This window comes from Electrophorus electricus, chromosome 12 (genome assembly GCF_041902795.1).
Source record: "Electrophorus electricus isolate QZ-2024a chromosome 12, ASM4190279v1, whole genome shotgun sequence".
NCBI classification, from domain to species: Eukaryota; Metazoa; Chordata; class Actinopteri; order Gymnotiformes; family Gymnotidae; genus Electrophorus; species Electrophorus electricus.
In genome coordinates, this window is record NC_137508.1 from 20,197,544 (window position 1) to 20,217,905 (window position 20,362).

Consider the following 20,362-nt stretch of genomic DNA (forward strand, 5'->3'; position numbering starts at 1 on the left):
AATATTGTTTGTTACATTGTAATGTATATTATCCAAATCACGACTAAATAAAAAAATGAATTACTAGAATACATTTGCTTATGTGTACATATCTTTGTGTATAGATTGCACACTAACTGTTTCTGGTATTATTAAGGTATTATTAATTGATAAAGTGTTTGCAAGCAATTCATAGACAACTTATTGATGTTTTGTATAGTGATGATTTTATGAAGCACCACAAAAATTTTGACTAGAGCTTAATTAATTGAAATGTTTCTGCATCATCAAATCAAAAAGCTAATGAATCTAATGTTAATGTTTCCTAAATAGTATGTTTTCCTGTTCACTCATAAATAAATAATTTACAGTATTTAGCTGATGCTTTTATCCAAAGCAACTTTAAGACAAAGAGACTGAACATAATTTGAGCAATCGAGGTTTAAGTGCCTTGCTCAGTGACCCAACAGTGGCGGGACTCAAACTGGAAACCTTCCGATTACAAGTTGAGAACCTTAACCACTGAGCTACCATAATGAGTAGAAGAAAATAATATTGGGGTAGAACATGAAAAAGCTAAATACCTGTTGTGGTTGTTTACACTGATGTTCATTCCATTAGGTACAAGCTCCAAAACCTCAGTAGCACCAAAGTTTTCCACTGTGATCTGAAATCAGAAAATAACCAAACATAAAATAGCAAATATATAATACACCAGCTAGACCAGATTCTAGGACTTCCAGAAAACCGGACTAGACACTGATTATCTATTTATTTATTTATTTTTTTCCTCTTTCACTACTTATTTTGCTCCATATTGTTTATATTGTTACTATTATAGTGTCTATTGTTGGCCAGAGGAGGATGGACCCCCCTTTGAGTCTTGTTTCCTCTCAAGGTTTCATCTACATGGTCTAGGGAGTTTTTCCTCGCCACTGTCACTCTTGGCTTGGTCACCAATTGCTTGGACTCAAACATTTGTATAGCTGCAAAGCTACAAAGCTATAAAGGATGGGGTGTAGCACAAGCTAAATGTGAAAAATAGAGCTCTCATGAACAGAACCTATTGCAGCACCACTATGTAAGAAAAAAATACTTTAAATGCCCAAGTACCTAAAACTAATATACCACAAATGTGAAGTACATCTGTTCTTACTGTGAAGTTCAAGCAGAATGTATCCTCAACATCATTTTCCGAGTAGTCCAGCAGTTGTTGTAGACTCCTTGACATCACAAATATACAGCAAAGAACAATCTTACAAATTTCAAGTTTCTGACCAGTTATTGTTTGAACCTAGGAATAAAAAACAGAATAAAAGTCCGAATAACTCACCTGCCAACATCAGGCATGAGCTCTTTCAGGTCTTCCAAAGTGCACATTTTCTTTAGGAGCTTCTTATACAAGGCCACAGGAAAGTGCAGCTCGATTATAGTCAGGTTATAAATGGCCAAACCACAAACAACCCCAACGAGGTGGAATAAATCAACATCTTCAAACGTCTGCGCACAACAGAGATTGGAAAATATGATCAAGACTGAGACTCTAATTACACATGCTTTTCTCAAGAACAAACCATATAGTCAACATGCAAGCCAGATTTTTACCTTGTCTGCAAACCAGATGAGTCTGGACTCTTCATAGTACCTAAACATGCCATACTTGGGGTGCAACAGTTCTTTCATGATGAGCAAGAAGAATTCTTTCCGAACTCCTCCAGCATCGACAGCCTCCTCTCCAACAAAGATCACCTGAGCACAGCACAATTTTTTCTCGCTTTCAAGCTACTGTAAATCCTACTTGAGACAATTAATTAACTTTTAATACAAACAAACACCAGTTTTTTCCTTTTTAAAAAGATGCCTTTCTATCCAGCTCTTAAACATCAGAATTGAACTGGTGGATTCAGACACTTTATCCAAACACTTGATTGCTCTGGATCTGATATTACAGCTGTAGCTGCTAGTTGCTAAAGTCTTGTTTTGAATGGCTTCTGCAATTCCTTACTAAGGAAACTAATCTAACAACACCTCCATGACACCATACTGAGCACTGGCCCCCCCACCATGACTTTGTGCTCAATACACAGTTGTTTACACGGATGCACCCGCATAAGTACTGCCAAATGGCTCAAATTATATCAAATTATTTGACATCAGCAAACTAAATGCTGATGACAGCTGTAGTGAGCCTCAACAGCAACAATATCAATAATCACACAGACAGGAAGAGGAGCAGCTGGTATAAAAACAATAATCACTCTCCTAATGATGTGTGGTGGGTTTTTCTTTTTTGGTTTTGTTTTACTTCTTTTTTTTTTTCAGGAAGGCCTATGCGGGTCACGCCCCACAGTTCAATCATGCAAGCTACCTGGCTCCTCAGCACCCTTCTGTCTATATACCTGTTGCTTACCTTCAGGGTTAAACAGGGTTTACACTCCCCCCATTTGCATTAGGCAATTTATTACACAACAATTTTCACATCTAAACATTCAGGGTAGGGTTTTTTTTTGTTTTGTTTTTTTTAAACTTGCCATATTTGCCAATAGCATGCAGGCTAATATCAACAGTGCAACCCAACAAAATTAGAACGCATTAGCCACAACAAAAATATTAGATCATATGACCCTAAACAGTAGTTAATCCAAAATAATAATTTTGTTTGCAAGAAAATCAGAAAATTAAAAATGCTGTGCACAATAGAAAACTGAGACCTCTAGAAATGACTAAACTGAGACCTCTAGTTGACCTTAATCATAGTACAAGCTGTCAGTTGGCATTCAAAAAATTCTGAAAATTCAGTGATTTAGTGGAACTTGAGAGTGTAATGCACTTGTTTAAAACTTGGTTATAATTCCTGGCCATTGTAATATAAAGGACAACTAAAGATAAATTGAGGCCTCCCTTACCTTCAGAGGTTTCTTATAATCAACATTTTTGGACTTTCTCAGAACTTCCATGGTGTCTCCAACAACATTTTCTCTGCGCACGATGAGAATAAGGCAGGGGTGTACTGACTCCGCCACACCACCAGGCAGGAAAAAAGAGCTTAGGTTCTGCCTTTGGGCCTGATCCACGGCCATCTAATAAAAAAAAAACAAAAAAAAAACAAACCACAAACTTGAGAGGGTTGAGGTGAATTTGAAAAAGGTGGGGTAAAAGGATGGAAATATCCAGGACTAACCTGCATTTGGATAACAGCATCAGTCTGTAGCAGTGTGGTCTTTGCCTGGGCATCAAATATAAATGGGTATTTGCACAGGGTGACCTGAGAATCCATGCCCTGATAAGATAGTAAAGTGTAGTAAATATATAATAGTAATGAAAAAGTGGAGGATTAAAATTTTGTTTTTAGTGCGGTTTCTGCAAAATGAAAGGCCATTTGTGAAAGCAGGTTACTTTTGGAAGACACTGTAATTAGCCTATAAAAACAAAAAAAAAACAAAACAAAACTAATAGAAGCTTGATTTTACCATAGAGAACACTTGTTGCTGAATCCAAGTAATGTAATCACTTCTGATGTCAACAAGCTCTTCCAGTTCATGTATGTAAAACTTGTCATAGTGGGTGATCTGACCAGCTCGCTCGTTCACCTGAAATTACAATATGACGACACTACTTTATTAAATTTAATTTATTGAAGTTGGCATAAATTCAGACATTACATTTAGATAGGGACTGGCAAAGATTTGACTAATTTTCAGGGAACATGGTGGACTGCAGTATGAAATGTTTGTATGGTAGACTTGATTGTGCAACAATGGTCAGGGCTTGAACAGGTCTTTAATCATCATGGTCATTTTGCAATTTTATTAGAGGCCACACTGGGACCCATGCTGATTGGAGCTCAGCCTTCATCTACTTTAAAGGCATATCAGAGGGGTGCTCAGGGGGGGCTGGAGAGAAACTCCTGATCTTCCGTTTTAAGAATATGCTGATGTCCCAATCTATTGCACTATTTATTTGGGCAGTCTACTGTGCCATTCTTTCGTTTAAAAGCTGGTTAGGCATTCTTATGCATCTCCATCTTACCAAGCTGAGTAACATTAATTAGTTCATTTTAAAGGTGTCATAAAAAATTCAAAGAGCTTGTTCACATAGATATGGGTATCTGGAGTGCCTAACACCCACAAACTGAAATAAGACAACCCAGTCAGTATTTTATAAGATGCCTACCATAGAAAACATCAGATACACAAGATGTTTAGATTTGGCTCCCTTATACACCTCACTAAGGTTGCTGCTGCAATTATACCATCCTCATCTGAGTATCATGGCTTACGAACTACCTTGGAAAAAGTGTGCCTTTTTTCCTTGCACATCCTGGACCCACTGGCATTATGTTGAAGTTAAAAGGTCTGCTATGCCATTGGATGCAAAGACCAGCACAAAATGCTATACTGGGCAAAAGCCTGCAAGTGTGGGCTAAACACTTTGTGTCTAAAAGCTTTTTCTAATGTGGGTCATCATAACGCAGGACTGGTACCAAAACCTTTACCAAGAGATTAATACATACTGCTGGCAAATCTAAAGATAAGGGAAATGTAAGTATTTTTTAGACTTTAATTATAAAGTAATTAATACTAAGCCCTTGCCTTTAGTTGATTCTATATTACATTTTGTAATGGAAGTGATAATGAAATTAGGAATTTTACTATTTGATATATATAAAAAAAATGTCTACACATTGGCAAAATATTTTTTATTGTGACAGTATAGTTAATAACCAAAAGAGCAGATTTGTCGGTTGCAATAGGATTTACCTCCATGTCACCACTTGGTAGAAACATCTTTGGTTGCAATTACAACTGCAAGTCTTTTGGGATGTCACTATTAGCTTTGCACATGGATCCTGAAATATTTGCTCACTCTTAGCAAAAAAGTGCTCAAGTTATCAGACTTAATGTATACAACTTGTGAACAGCAATTTCTGCTGTCAAATTCTCTAGTGTCTTGCAGAGTGGAACTACTAGCATTGCCTTATATTTGATGCAATCCAACTACCCCTAAAAACACCCTGCTTTTCACTCCCTGCTGCTAAAAAAAAAAAAAAAGTCACTTGATACTACCACCCTGGTAGGTATATTATTTAATGAAGGGATGGTGCTGTGAGGGTGATGAGCAGTGTTGGGTATTTGGGAATCATTATCCTTAATATCCAAAAATACCTACTTTAGCATTACCAGACCAATTCATTTCTGTCCATGTTTGCCAGCTCTCCCACATGCCTTTTGGCAAACCCAGAACAGGATTTCAAATGGCCTGTCAGTAACAGCTTTCTTTTGATAAATCCCAGCATTGTAGAATGTCCAGATAATGACTGTTCTAGGAACAAAATTTTTCACCTGAGCTATGCATCTCTCAGGCTCCTTCAGTTACCACTGGACTACTGGCTGCTTCTCTGATTAATGCCCTTCTAAATCGGCCATTGACCTTTGGTGTACAGTCTTTTTTAGCATAATAGTGTTATATTCCTTTTATTTTTTTAAGATTAACATTTTTTTAATTTTACTTAGCAATATAAAACATGCATAAACCTGAAACAAACAAGCCCTCTCCCTTCTGTAGTGGCTAGTTGACTTCTCTTTTGCTGGATTAAAAATCATTGTTCCTTTAATGTCTCTCTTCCCCCTCCATATGGACTGTCAGTTCACAATCAAGAGGATAACGCTGGCACTGCCATTTTGTCTGCCATTGTTATGAATTCGGCCCAGACCACTAGTTTTTAATTAGATTCTGTCATGATTATCCATGGATCTGTAAAGGCATTTTTACATCTGTTTCAAAATTACATCAGGTCCTAAATTATGCCAGATCAACTAAACTCTCCACGTGTATTCCTACAGCTTGAAATTCATCTTCCTATGACAATTTTCCCTATGGCAATTTTTATTTATTAGCGATTTATTCATTACAACTGATATGATTTTTTTTTCCCCCTCCATAAATGCACAGTACCTCCTGGCAATGATAAGTGTTGTGATGTTATATTTCTCTTTCCACAGGTATAAATTCTACAAAGTAATAACATTGCACCTGTATGATTTCAACCTGTAAAATACCATGTTTGTCCATGCTTCTTTATTCCTTTTAACATTAGCTTACATCATGGCTATTGGCAACAAAATAGTTAACCACTTCTAATTATGTTTACTGATAATGTTATACAAATCAGAAGAAAATGTATTAGGTGATTTTATGTCAAGGTAACCTAATTTATACAAAATGGAAGGCAAGTACATGCCACTGTAATATTATACAATGTTTCCATTTACTGTATTATGATCATATGATTTAAAAAATATGCATGAGTTACCTTATTTTATTTTGATTTTAATTTTCTTTGTTCATGGTGATCAACCCCCTAGACACCCAACCGCCATCTACTTGGAACAAAGGATATTAATATTCATGAATCCCAAACAGGCACACCCCTCCCTTGATGTTTCCCAAAGAAGTTAGCTCAGATAGGTTGAGTCTGGAACAACACCGAATAAAGTTTGCGAGAAGAAACTAAGATTTTGAAACTTAGTTTTGGAAACTAAGTCAGAGCCTTTCATGAAGCTTGTCTCACTTGATTTTCTTTTGACCAAGTTTTTCTGTTCAGTTTTTGTGTGTGTGTTCATTCACTGTATTTTTTTCAATGAGCTCACAACACATGTGACCTGCAAAGTTAGCATTATCATTTAGTACATATACATTCTCTTTAGCTACAAGACTGGTAGGGACAGACTTTTTTTATAGTTTGACCAACGATTAGTCTTGGATCTTCAGATTCAGGTAGTTATTGGACTACCCAGATGTACTGCGTCTCAGGAGTTCACCTTAAAAATGGACGAGATCATCCTAGTATCCCCAAAAATATACAGCTTGGTGACAGCCGGAAGACCCCCCCCCCCCCCCCATTCAACTGCCAGGTAAACGCAGTGTAATTCTGGGCCCAAAGCTAAGCCATGAGTTTAGTTAGAAAAGCAATCCAACTGTGGCCTGGTCTAAGCATAAACAGATGGCAAGTTTAAATCCATTGAATCAAAGTAAGGCATGATAATTCCATTCATATGTGCTGTGGTTGACACCGATTGGGTAACTCATACATTAGAATTAGAGAAAGCTCTTTCTTCTGTAATCTGTCCACTAATTCTCTCATCCCTGTTAGTTGTTTAAAAAAAAAATCCTGTTTTAATCATGCTTGGTTCACCACAAATCTTGTTAATTTTGTTGTGTGGTTGTAGCTCTGTATTATTGAGTTCTTTATTAAAACCATCCTTAATTTTTTATGCATTCTTACTCTTACTGCTGATTAGACAATAAACATACTATTAGTTGTAGAATTTGTGGTTCATGGGTTGTGTTTCAAATTTCTTGGTGGCTGCATCAAATACTACTTCATAGAACCTAGGACTTTTATGAACCGAGACTGAATTGGCAAATTTTTTGTCTGAATTAATTTCTCCCTATAATGGGGTGGTGCCCCAATTAATTATAATCTAATTTTAATTGCCAATTCATTGATGTGTTCATATTGGTACATTTCCAATCAATCCTCCAACCCTACACCCCCATTGTCAGGTCTGAAATGAAGTCATGACTGTCTGGGATTGTTTTTTTTTAAATTATTATTCAATCAATACTTCTCCAGACATTCGACCTCCACATTTGGTCTTCGTGATGTTATTTGATTAGAAATGCTCTCAAAAGAAATTGCGATGCGCTCCTGCAACTAGTTGCACCAGAACTAATTTACAACATTCACAGCAACAGGTGTGAATCTACTTTTTTTTCTGTAATCAACGTTGCCTGCTGTATTGATATTGATGTCCTCACAGCCCTAGCATTTATTTTTATATTTTCTACGACATTCACTGTACTTACTGAGTGAAGGATCTCCAAAAAATTGAGACAGATGCTGAGGAAGCAGTTAAATATCCTGTGTTCAGATGGTGGAATTCCAACCTTCAGCATCCGGAGCAGATACACAACCACCTCTTTATACAATTCCATAAGTCCTTGGAAAACAGCTGGATCAAGACGAGACCACCAATTCTCTTTAAGAAAAGAAAAACAAAAATCATTGGTAAGAACAAGAGAGCACAACCAAACAAGATGAACACCTTCAGATGAATAATTTAAGTTCCACAATTTTATCCTCAACCTTTACATACTGGTTATTCTAATCCTGATAGACATTTTTAAAAGTGCTATTTCTGTACAGGAATGATTAAGCAATCATGCTCATTTGATTAATACACAGCTCTTTAAAAAAACAAATTTCTCTTCAAGATATTTTGTAAACATTCAATTTTAAATGTGTTTGTAACTAACAAACATAATGGCTATTTAATGCAGATCATAACTAAGCAAAACATGTATGTATTTTTGTCTTTGGAATTAATGAAGTTATCTGGATTGATATTTTTCTTTTTGCCTCTTCTTTCCTTCCTTTCTTTTACTCACCAAATGTGTTTTTTTCCTCCCTCACAGTAATTCCCTTATTCAACAATAACAATGTAAATTAATTTATGATAAAAAAAATAAAATATCACAAAGACAGGATTATGTACTTTTCCCACATCCTCCAAAATTATTGCAACTTGGTGTTTGAAAACTGCCACCTTAACACCTGAGCCTACACATCAGAAAAGCAAAAAAATAATTAAAAAGCTGGTATTTTTCTTCATCAACCATTTACAGGCTATATTCATGCAGAGCAAATGTTTGTGTTTTCATTATAAACAATAACCCATGGATGTACAAAGAGACTTTTATAAAATTGTTTTGTAATAAATTGTTCCATTCATTTTCAAAAAATATTCCATTTTAAAGTTCAAACTCATACTAAACTGATATTCTTAGTCTAAGTACTATGAAAATTAATCATATATCTATGATTAAGAGTGTTCAGATGAATTGCAATTAATTGCAAAGTGAACTTAATCACCAATTACTGCATTCCAGCCACTGCATTTCAGCCCTGCCAAAAAATGGCCTGCTAACATCATTTCAGTGATGATCTTGTTAGCTCAGGAGAAAGTGTTCACAAGGACAAGGGATCTGATATCACTCCGTCATGCTGATTAGAAGAGCAGACTGGTTGCTTTAAAAAGGGTGGTGGTGGTGCATGACATTTACTTCTGTTAACCATGGTCACCTCCAAGGAAATATGTGCAGCCATCACTGTATTGCATCAAATGGGCTTCACAGGCAAGGACATTGCTGCTTGTAAGATAGCACCTAAATCAACCATTTATCAAATAATCAAGAACTTCAAGGAAAGAGGTTGCAGTGAAGAAGGTTTCAGGGCACGCAAGAAAGTCAAAAAACGAGCCAGGACCATCTCCTAAAGAGGATGCAGCTACGGGATTGGGTCACCAGCAGTGTAGAGCTTGCTCAGGAATAGCAGAAGGCAGGTGTGAGTGCATCTGCATGCATAGTGACGAGAAGGCTTTTGGTGGATGGCTTAGTGTCAAGAAGGGCAGCAAAGAAGCCACTTCTCTCCAAGAAAAACATCAAGGACAGACTGACATTCTGCAGGAAGTATAGGGGTTGGACTGCAGAGGACTGGGGTGAAGTTATTTTCTCTAATGAAGACTCCTTGGGACATCTGGTCAAATGTTTGTCCGGAGAAGAAAAGGTGAGCGCTACAATGAGTCCTATGTCATGCCAACAGTAAGGCATCTTGAGACTATTCATGTGTGGGGTTGCTTCTCATCCAAGGGAGTGGGTTTGCTCAAAAGTTTGCCTAAGAACACTTAGAATAAGGAATGGTATCCTCCAAGAGCAACTTCTCCCAACGATCCAGGAGCAATTTGGTGATGAACAATGTTTTTTCCAGCATGATGGAGCACCATGTCACAAGACAAAATTTGTGTCAGTCTCAAAACTTTTGGCCACGACTATACACTGTATCAACCTTTATTGGCCTTTTTTCCTCTGTGACTTTTTTTAAATCAATGCCACTGACAAAAGCACTGAGGAAGCCAAAGGTATTTTAGTACTGAAAGTTTTGATGTAGTGAATAAATACAATCTCTGCCAGTATATACTGGCTTCCATTTCCTTAAAAAGGTTGTTTGCATGATGAGGCAATGCAAATTCACTTGGCTTGTTGGCAGGAAGCAAGTTATCACTCAGAAGTCACATACGCAACACCAAATTATAATTATAATACTACTACTAATAATAATAATATAGAAATTTAACTTATCACCTTTCTGTGAAGAGTCAGAGTACACCAAGATTATGAATTGCTGATGAAGGTTTAATAACGACACCATCTAGACTGAGCATAAAATCATAAAGCAGCATTTAGTGCTGTTCTATAAAAACAAGGTCGGTTTTCTAATAGAGGCACTTAAGGTGCCAACCTGTGGTTTTCAAAGCATGCAACTCAGGAATAATTCATGGTGAACAGCCCATGGGAACCAGTTTTTTATAGAAGGCTACCTGGTCAAGTACATCAGGAAATAAGCTATTATAGAGAAACACAATATCTTCAGGACAGGAAAGTTTGTAAACAGAAGACAGGCATGTGTACTGGAGATGAGCGGAAAAGGGAAGAGGGTCAAGAGGTTTCATAGTACATTATTTAAAATTTAAATATTACATTATGTAATATATGAAAAACAGAAATGCTGGCAGTAGCTTCAATCAGTTTATGATCCAAGACACCAAATAAAGATCCAAAGACGAAAGTAATATCAGACCAGCAGCATAAATATGTGACCATGAGAGTGAGTGGGAAAGTTAACATATTGCATTAATGCTGCATAAAGAGCAATTAATGTCCACATAGATATTAAAATCACTAAAAACAAATCATCTGGCAAACAGAACTAGCCCACTGAAATGTGACGGAAAAACAGGAAGATTTAGGTGGTCAATAAATCAGCAGAAATAGCATGGGATGGGATCAACTAGTTTCAGAGCCAGTAATTCAAATGAGGTCGTATCATTAACAAATGTGTTGTATGTGATACCATTATGCTGCTATCACCATCATCTTCTGTAGGCAAATGTGCCCTCAAGCCACAGTGCAAGTACAGATTTTTGTTCACCAGTGGCCATAATGTTAACTATTTATGGACTACTGCCCAGAAGACCAATCAGAAGAACATTTTAAACCAGACGTGGTGTGGCAAGTCACAGCTACTTTGCAACACTTGCCATTTTACAACAGACAACTCACTACATGCTAGAGCCATTATGACCTTTTATCCCATGTCACCTTGAATGGTAGCAAACTAAATACCTTCCTCTGGTAATACCAGGTCACTGCATCATTGATTTAAGATAACCGGTAATCGGGGTCCTTTACAAACAGGAGTAGGCAGGCTCAGCCCTTGCCAGTCAGTAGCATTTGTTCTACTGCAAACTGAATACACCAGAACTTTGTTTTCCGAGCAAATAAATTTAAAGTAAATGGAAGACAGCTATTGCTCGAGGACTGAATACTTGCTGGCACACCATAGTAATCCACATGTAGGAGACAATGTAAAACATGCCTGCAGTGACAACAGTAATGGGGATGAACTCAACTCAGTAGCTGAAATCACTTAAAAATGGGAAGAAACTGGAATACTTAGTCCCAATACAGAAATAACAAAAATGTCCACTAATGTGCCCCTAACGGGACAATAACTGAATGCAGGACACTTACCAAGTACCTTGATGGGAGCACACTTCAGGCTGATGACCGCCTTGGCAAATGGGATGGCAAGGGTAATGTACATGTTGGGGTCACTGAACAGAGGACACTGTGGAAGTGTGAGGTAGAGTCTCAGTGCCTCTATGTCTGGAGGAGAGCTGCTGAGGCTGGGGATTAAGTTCTTCTCCAAACTTGCAGCAACCTGCATTACATAAATAAAACAGAAATCACGACATGCACATTCTTCAGAAGTTAAATTCAAAGTAAATATAATGAAAATTGGGCCAATTAACTCACTTGTTGTGAGATACATGGATACTCAGGCTGGATAAGTCTGTGGAACAGGATGCGAGCAATGCTGGCATCTACACCTGAACATTTACTGCTAGTGCTGTAGTGATCTGGATAACTAGAAAATGATTACTTGCATATTAACAACAAAAATAAATTAAACTTTTTTTTTTTAAGGAAACATTTCATGCATATGGGATAAGTACAGAATGTAGCCTTTAATCAGAATATTTGCCTCCATTATAGAGTAAATCCTCAGTACTTTTTGCTTTCACTAGTTCAGATTAACATATTCTGGGACAAAATTGCAGTTTAGTACATTTCAGACAGAGGTCCTTCAACTGTGCAAGAAATGATAAATCCAGATACAGTCAAACGCTGTAAATGTAAATGCATCACCCTTGCCATTGAAATAAGAAACAAACATTCTCTAAAGCACAGGGAGAGATGCTGCTAAATATTTATCTTTACATAAAATGTGAATGCAAAAATGGGTTTAAAATGACAAAAACTCAAAACAAGGAAAACCATACATTACCTCAAAGACAGAAAACTTCCATTGAGGCAACTTGCTGAGGAGAACACAAGGTCAATCTCACTATAGGAGATATTAGAGAGAATAACAATTAAAAAAAAAGTAGAAATTAGGTACAAATGTAATAACAATAAAATGACTCATCAGTTTGAGTCCCAAGTCTCAAACTGCTTTATATCATAAATTAAAAAGTTTGCACGATAAAACAAAATTCCTACAAATCATGAAACACAAACTAAAATGAAGTTAAATGTAATAAAAAGGTTACCAGACTATTCACAGTCAATAAACAAGTCTTTACTTGTGAAACGAACAAAATAACATATACCGATTGAATGATAAAGTAAAACAAATCCAAAAGTAATTATACACACTAAACAGAAAACTGAATGGAACAAATTTTTTGATGAGTTCAATATAATGAGTACTGTACGCTGTAATTTCTGGTGAGAGTCTTCCATGACCATGGCTCAGCCATTTTTGGATAAGGTCCTCATTCAGGGTTAAGATGTGCCGATCAGATTTTTGAAATCTCAGATCCTCTGGAGGACACCCATTCTAAGAATGAAACCACAATTTCTCACATATATGATATACACAATATCACACACATTTAGGTTATGCTCAGCCTCCAAAGCAAGCAATCTTCCAGATTTTAGACACATCAATTTTTACTCTGCAACACTACTGATCATATTGTAAATTTGCAGATATATTTCATTCAGCTTTGTCAAACAGCTTTATAATAAACTCTGAGTTCGCCTGAAAGAACAAGCAGTGGAAGCATTATAGTAAAAAGCAGCACAGCACATTTAAAAAAGAAAAATTCACTGGAGGTCTGCAGGAAAGAAATAAAACCTGCATTAGATAGAAGAGTGTTATGAGTTTAAAAGGTAGTAAAAAGACTGAAGCATTCTACCAAAATAGGTACAACTAACTAAAAACTGAAGAAATAAACTTTTTTGTGCAAAATCTTGTTATGCAAGTATAAGAGAACTTTTGTACAGAACTTCTTAAACAGCGCACTACAGTGGCAGAATTAAAACTTCACTGAGGTATATTCTTTAAGGATACTAAAATCTATTTTTTTTAGCCTGGGTATACACACATACCTGAGGACACTGGCAGTGAGCGAAGCTCTGATCTCCTCCAGCATAAATTCTCTTCACACAATAGAAAGGCTCAGCCTCTTAAAACAGACAATCCCTATATATGGTTAACTGATTTCATAATATGGCAAACAAAGAAAAAAAGATCATAAATCTAAACTAATATCCAAAACATAATATCTAAAAACGAATCTGTGGATAACAAAATTAGGTAAAATAATTTTGACTTTGAATTTCCAGAAAAATTATGTATAGTTAGTTATATGTAATATATAACTAACAAATGTGCTACATGTAAAAACCTTTGAATCAAACTCCACTGCTGCAAGTTGTCCTCACTATATGTACCTACCTGTGTCTATTGGTGTGGAGTCATTGTATACTCTCCATTGGCCTTTGACAGGGGCAGGGCTCTTCCTGTTGCAGGTGGAACGCGTGCCAAGTTGTCCATTTCCTCCAAGTCCAAAAGAATCAATCTTTCCAGAGGATGGGATGAAAGCTAGACTATGCTGCCTTACATATGAATAGAAATAATTATCACATTTTAGAACATTTGAAACTTTAAGATTAAAATGCAGATTAAACCAGGGCTCCAGGATAATGCCATACCACCATCCTGCAAATGAAAGCAAATGGACACAGGATGATATAAAAGCTATCTAATGACACTTACAGGATAATATTGTTGCTTGCATTAAAATATCAACAAAACAGATAGAGGTAAATGATGGATGGACAAGTAAATTGTTATGGTTGGTGGACTGTCTTCAAGTGTCATGCTCTTTGATTACCGTAAGGCTATTGGTGAAGCTGCAACTTTTCTAAAAGGCCAAAGTACACATCAATTTGCCAGCAGGTAAGAAAGATTCACCACTAAAAAAATGCACTACTAATGTTAAACCATATAAATTTTAAAGTAAGCTCTGGTTACTCACATCAGTATGTGTACAAGTATGATTGACAATGTCAACATTATGCAAGTTAGCTAGCTAACAGTCTTGTTAACTTAATGTTAGCTGATAATGAAGAGAGTTATCTCAGCTAAAGTAAATAAATCATATCATCAAGTAAAAATGAAATCACTCCAAAAGGTTTGAGTTCCACAACTTTAGGATCAGCAGAATTATCCACATATACACTAGAATAAGTCAAATCATACTTTGTTATGAAAAAATCAGTTTTAGATATTTAGATGGAGGGTAAAAGAATCACCAGTTTTCTAAAATATCAGCAAATCTCTAAAAGTGGTATTAATGCCAATTTTTTCTCCTCTTAGTGAAGTAATAGTGTAGGATTCAATACAAGAATTATCACTGGTACTAGATTAGCCATGTTTGCAGTGTCTATTAAAATACCTCTTACATATCAAATAAATAAAAAAAACATCAAAGACTAGTATGAAACAGAGCTTTGGGCAAAACATACTTTTAATGTTTTAAATCAGAATGTGTATCCCTGTACTAATAGGCAGGCATGATCATCACCGACACATCAAAGCCAGCATGCACACCAGTCATGCTTATGGAAATATGCATGGGTCATTCCATACCACCTTACCTAGTCTTCCCAGTTCATTCAATAGATTTTCTTCGGGAAACAAAAAAAAATAATAATAATAATAAATAAAAAAAATCATATGAAAACCCCTATTAAAGACCTTGCAAAATGATACAGCTCTATTCCAAATAGTTTGAATTATGAATTATAAATAAGATTTTAAAAAACTAAAAAGCTTTAAAAAATTCATAACTAAAAATTATTTGGAGTAGATGACTTTGCAAGGTCTCATAAATGTAAAAAAGTTATATCATGATTATTTTTTTTTACAAGAAAATCAATTATATGAACTCGGAGGCCTAATTGAGTTGACATGGAATACCCCACACGTTTCTTTTTTAAATACCAGTAAATTTGTCCCCATGAAGGTCCAAAGGTGACCTGGAAAATTTAGCTTAATTAAGGCATATGTTTTATACTTACCTACCACATACAATTTGTGTAACTACATTCCCCATGAGTTCAAAAACCTTCCGGGGGTTAACCTCATGGTTTGTAGTATTGTGTCCCAGCTGGCCATACCCTCCAGCTCCAAACGTGAATACACCCCCCTCCTAAAGTAATAAGAGTTGGTAACAATGGTAACATGTATTCCAAAAGTAAACAGCCATACTATGAGTTGACATTTACACACACACACATTAGAACATTAGAACTGATGCTTACCTTTGTCAGTGCTGCAGTGTGATCCTCTCCACAGCATATGTAAACAACCTTTTGGGACCTGAGTGTTTTCAGCAAGGAAGGAAAACATCGATCTACAAGAGAACAGGCACATATTTTCATAGCTGCTGTGCTATTCAGTATGACAATTTCACTAAATTAAGCAACTGACTACCTTTGTCATCATTCAGACCTAGCTGGCCAAACTTGTTTCTCCCCCAACCAAATACAGCCCCAGACAGCGTGAGTCCGAAGCTGTGGGCACCTCCTGCAGCGATCTGAGCAAATGGGATGCCCAGTAAAGACTGGATGACCTGTGGGGTAGAGACACCATTTCCTTCTTTTCCCAGTCCTAGTTGACCATATCTGTTTTGGCCCCAGGAAAAGATCTGTCCTTCTGAAGAGGGGAGATAAAAAAAAAGTCAATATCAGTGGATGAAGAATTAACATGGGTCTTAATTATATTATGTTAATTATATGTTTAAAAAAAAAAGACATTAAAAGAACACTGAGTATCATACTTCTAGAGAGAGCAAGGGAATGCCGATATCCACATGTGACCTGGACAATGTGGGCCTCTGACAAGCATTTGACTGTTCTACAGTAGAAGAAATTCATGTTAACTTACTTTTATTCATTTATTTATTCATTAATTTTAATTAGCTCATTAAATCCAAATGAAATCAACTATAATGAATGCAAATACAAGTACATATATTAGGAACTGGAACTGGTTCCTTGATCACTTGAAATAAAATCTCTCTACAGGCAAACTAATGATTTTTCTTAATCACCTCCCACCAAACTCACCTATTCACCACAACAATTTTATGGAAGAACTAACTAAACTTACTTACTAAACTGAATGTGCTTAAAGGTTTAAAATTAAAACCCATTAAGTCAGAAATTAGATATAGACAAGTCCATATGGTATTGCGCACACGTACTTGTATTTCCTACACTTTTGTCTGTTAACTCTTTGCAATTTTGCATTGTAACATGTATAAAGTTCACCTCACTGATATGGTGTTTCCATAGAAATGGAGGGACGTGCCTCACCTGGGCACTCGGATGCAATCTTCTATGTTGGTAAGGCCCAGCTGTCCATCAGTTGCCTGACCCCATGCAAACACTTGCCCTTTGTCATTCAGGGCAAGAGTGTGGGACTCGCCACAAGACACTGCTATAATGTTCTGTGCATCAAGTGCAACAACTTGCTCTACATAAACACATTAAACAAAAACATATTAAAATATTTTTAAGAGACTGGGGCATATAAAATATTTAACTTACTATTTTACTTATCTTGAGAAGTCACTGGATAATGCACAATGAACCCACACTCCATACAGGTCCTTAGTATACAGGTGTTAAACAGATTCAATTAGGCCTGTATGAAACTGAGGGCTCTATTTTTCACAGACACATTTCCAAGTGCAGAAATAAGGCATATGACTGGCAACAGAGACACACTAATCAGATGCAAAGCAATGCAATTACAAACATTTTACAAATTAGGGAACAAACATACTTGTCAAGGAAGTATACAGCTACCATACCAAAATATGGCACTTGAAGCATTATTATTATTGTTGTTGTTGTTTACTATGATGACAATAAAACATTTACATAATTGCAATACAAGTTATTTAAATTAGGTTTTATAATTTCCTGTGCATAATACCAACTGTCTAATTCCCATTTAATGGTCACTATAGAATAATTTTTCCCAACAAAAAATTATTAAAGCAATTTTATTTAATTAGTAACTAGAATATATTTTAGTGCAGTGTTGTTTGTGGTCAAAATCCCACAAGAAACTGGACACGTCCTTATGTTCCTGCTTAAAGTTAGGGAAATACCATGTTGCATTTGCATTTGAGCAAGTCTGAGGATGAGGTAGCACAGGTTCTGCTTCAAGACAAAATCTGCCACTGCACTGACAGATTTTAAATGTCACATGCCCCGCTCTATCACTCCACCTACCTTGTCGCAAGCACATTTTTGTCCACCAAATTAACCAAATGGTGATAAATGCATGTGTGCCCTATGTAATTAATAAAATGCAGCGTAAGGTGGCTTTAACACCCTAGGTCCACCACAAATTTTGACCAGTTACCAGAAGCATTTTAACACAAGGGCCTAGATCCTGAAAAGCTGTATCGAAGACAGTTCAATACAAAGCAATACAAAGATTTATAAGCTCTAAATCTTCTATGGTATGTTTTCCTTTTTCCATCAGAATACATAAAAACAAATCTGAGTGTTGTTACCTTATGTGATATCAGTAAAGCATAAAGATTAATAATGCAATAACAAACAAATGATATACTATGCAATGCTAATATACAGCAGACTTGCATTTTTCAATATTTTACGTTGCTCAATAAATAAACAAAAAGAACACACATTAAACTAGCCTTGTTTCATTCATCGGTAAAGTGAATCAGTAAGGTAGTTAGAAAAAAAAAAATCTTACAAATAAAAAGGTCCTCTACAAATTACACATGTTTAAGCATTGGCTTGTTAGTGTATTGTAATAGTGGAGTTGAAAGAGCCTTACAGACTAAGTAGGGTTGTATAATATGGACAAAAGTACATCACCATTCTATTGCTACACATTGTAAATTCCTCCATTTCTTACAGTTACAACTTACAGATGAACAAATCAGTATATTGCAATGCTTTTACCTTCAATTAGTTCACCCTAAGAGTGGTCCAGGGTGAATTCTGTGTGTCTGTGCTCTGTAAAACACACTTTATGATTAAAATTTAATAACTGCATGATTTATGTTGAAATATTCGGTCTTGTAATATTGCACCTGTGCTATTGAATATTTCCACACTTTTCCATGCATGATTTCTGTTGAAAAATTGGACTTGTAATATTGCACCTGTTCTATTGAAGACTTCCACACTTTGCTCAGTCAGCCTTTATCACAACATATCATTGATAAAATGGGTCACTGGAAATATCACATACAGTGCAAGATCATTAGTTCTCTTCAGAGAACTACTGAGTATGAAAAAAGGTATGGCAAAGTAAAAGACATGGTACAAAAAGTACACTTAACAAAATAGCCATTGTGAGTTTACATCTGTATAAAACAACTGAGATATACATTAACTGCTTTACCTGGTTTCTTGCGTGCCTTTTCATGGCCCAGCTGCCCTAGGTCATTGCAGCCACATGTATACACAGTTCCATCTCCAAGCAAGAAGACGGTGTGTCTTTGTCCACATCCTACGTCACGCACCACCCTCCCATTAAAGAATTCACATTTGCGTGGCGCTACTACAATTTCTTCATCAATGCCACCCAGTCCAAGCTGTCCATAGGAGGCATTTCCCCAACACAGCATGGCTACTGCCCCTTAAGGCTCTTCTTTCAATTGTGGATGTCTTCTCCCTCAACAGGTTCAGCTGCTCTAGTTAAACAAAAACATTTTATCAACAGCAAGAACAAATTCAGGGTTTTCACAGCTAATAACTATACAGTAGGAAAACTAAATTTGGAATTCAGAAATCTGTTTCTGTTTAATGCAAAATGATGACATCTTTTAAAATGAAGATGGCATAATGCAGTTTAACTTCATAGCCATAGTTTCATTTAAAACCCTGTATACTGGAGGCAAAACACTAAAAACTGTTTGTGGATTTGGGGGAAAGGGCACAAAGACTTTTTTAAAGATAACATCTGCATGCGGGAGCTGTTATGTGAGTACTAATGGCCCCCTCTCCAGCTCCACTTCCCCAAGATTTCCAGCTTTTATTATGTCCTTTCAGAAGTTGAGATTTTTCTATACTATAGACACATCTTCAACTGCCATTGTTTCACACTTCAACCTTCATGTAACTAAGCTTGTTTAAAGGATGCTTACTTTGTGTCAGCATGACACTGTAGGGAAGATAGACTACAAATTTTACTCCCCTGATGAAACTGTGACCTCCATAGCACGAAGCACAGCCAGGATTGGCTGGTGCTTCGAGGTTGAACAACAAAGCCATAAACAGCCTATCTATCAAGATGGCCTGGCGTTCTGACCCTCGAACCCTTTTCCTTAGGGGTCATAAACCGAGAGGTGGGAAGGTGAAAAGCTCTTACCAGCCAGGTTATATTTCAAGAAACTGTGACCATAAATTCCATCAGACTCAAATTCTTACCAGGACAACCAACTTTCTCATCCCACAGATTCATAGAGTAACCACTTGGCATTTAATATACTACTACAATGTCAAGTGATAATCAACCAGTAATGTATGGTTATTTTAATATAATCTCCAAATTCTGACATGTCTGTTGTTGTATTACTCTGCTCATTACTTTTTTCTTATTCATTTGTATTGTTTCACCCAGATCACCTCATTTGTATATTGCTTACCTCATGCTTATTGTAAACAAATTGTTAATCACTCCTAGTTGTGTTTACTAGAAATCCTATATGAAGCAATTAGAGAATAAAGTTAGTCATTTGTAACTCCTAGAAATTAATAAAGTAATTAAACTGATTATCCACTTGCTCCACCCCTCCCTGGGTTTGTTTTACAAACCTCATTCTGAGACCAGGAGTAAGTATTAAGTGTATGA

The 20,362-nt window shown here is 36.3% G+C and overlaps 1 protein-coding gene across 6 annotated transcripts in view; it reads right to left on the bottom strand.

Moving 5' to 3' along the window:
• The window catches only part of herc4 (HECT and RLD domain containing E3 ubiquitin protein ligase 4), a 29,606-nt gene that overhangs the window by 5,406 nt on the left and 3,838 nt on the right, over positions 1-20,362 (bottom strand). For 3 of the 6 annotated variants that reach the window (XM_027010527.2, XM_027010526.3, XM_027010529.3), the window contains 20 exons: positions 18,911-19,202; positions 16,834-16,993; positions 16,296-16,372; positions 15,950-16,171; positions 15,778-15,869; positions 15,535-15,665; positions 13,907-14,067; positions 13,558-13,634; positions 12,879-13,003; positions 12,449-12,508; positions 11,917-12,028; positions 11,632-11,821; positions 7,849-8,021; positions 3,450-3,569; positions 3,161-3,259; positions 2,886-3,059; positions 1,585-1,728; positions 1,313-1,479; positions 1,136-1,202; positions 564-646 (listed from right to left, as the gene is read on the bottom strand). In XM_027010527.2, coding sequence (XP_026866328.2) covers positions 564-646; positions 1,136-1,202; positions 1,313-1,479; positions 1,585-1,728; positions 2,886-3,059; positions 3,161-3,259; positions 3,450-3,569; positions 7,849-8,021; positions 11,632-11,821; positions 11,917-12,028; positions 12,449-12,508; positions 12,879-13,003; positions 13,558-13,634; positions 13,907-14,067; positions 15,535-15,665; positions 15,778-15,869; positions 15,950-16,171; positions 16,296-16,372; positions 16,834-16,993; positions 18,911-19,136 — 2,660 coding nt within the window. In that variant the 5' untranslated portion in view covers positions 19,137-19,202. Of the gene's footprint in view, positions 1-563; positions 647-1,135; positions 1,203-1,312; positions 1,480-1,584; positions 1,729-2,885; positions 3,060-3,160; positions 3,260-3,449; positions 3,570-7,848; positions 8,022-11,631; positions 11,822-11,916; positions 12,029-12,448; positions 12,509-12,878; positions 13,004-13,557; positions 13,635-13,906; positions 14,068-15,534; positions 15,666-15,777; positions 15,870-15,949; positions 16,172-16,295; positions 16,373-16,833; positions 16,994-18,910; positions 19,203-20,362 lie in introns of those variants that run through there. The other 3 variants (XM_027010528.3, XM_035531431.2, XR_014126425.1) reach the window with 2 other exon arrangements.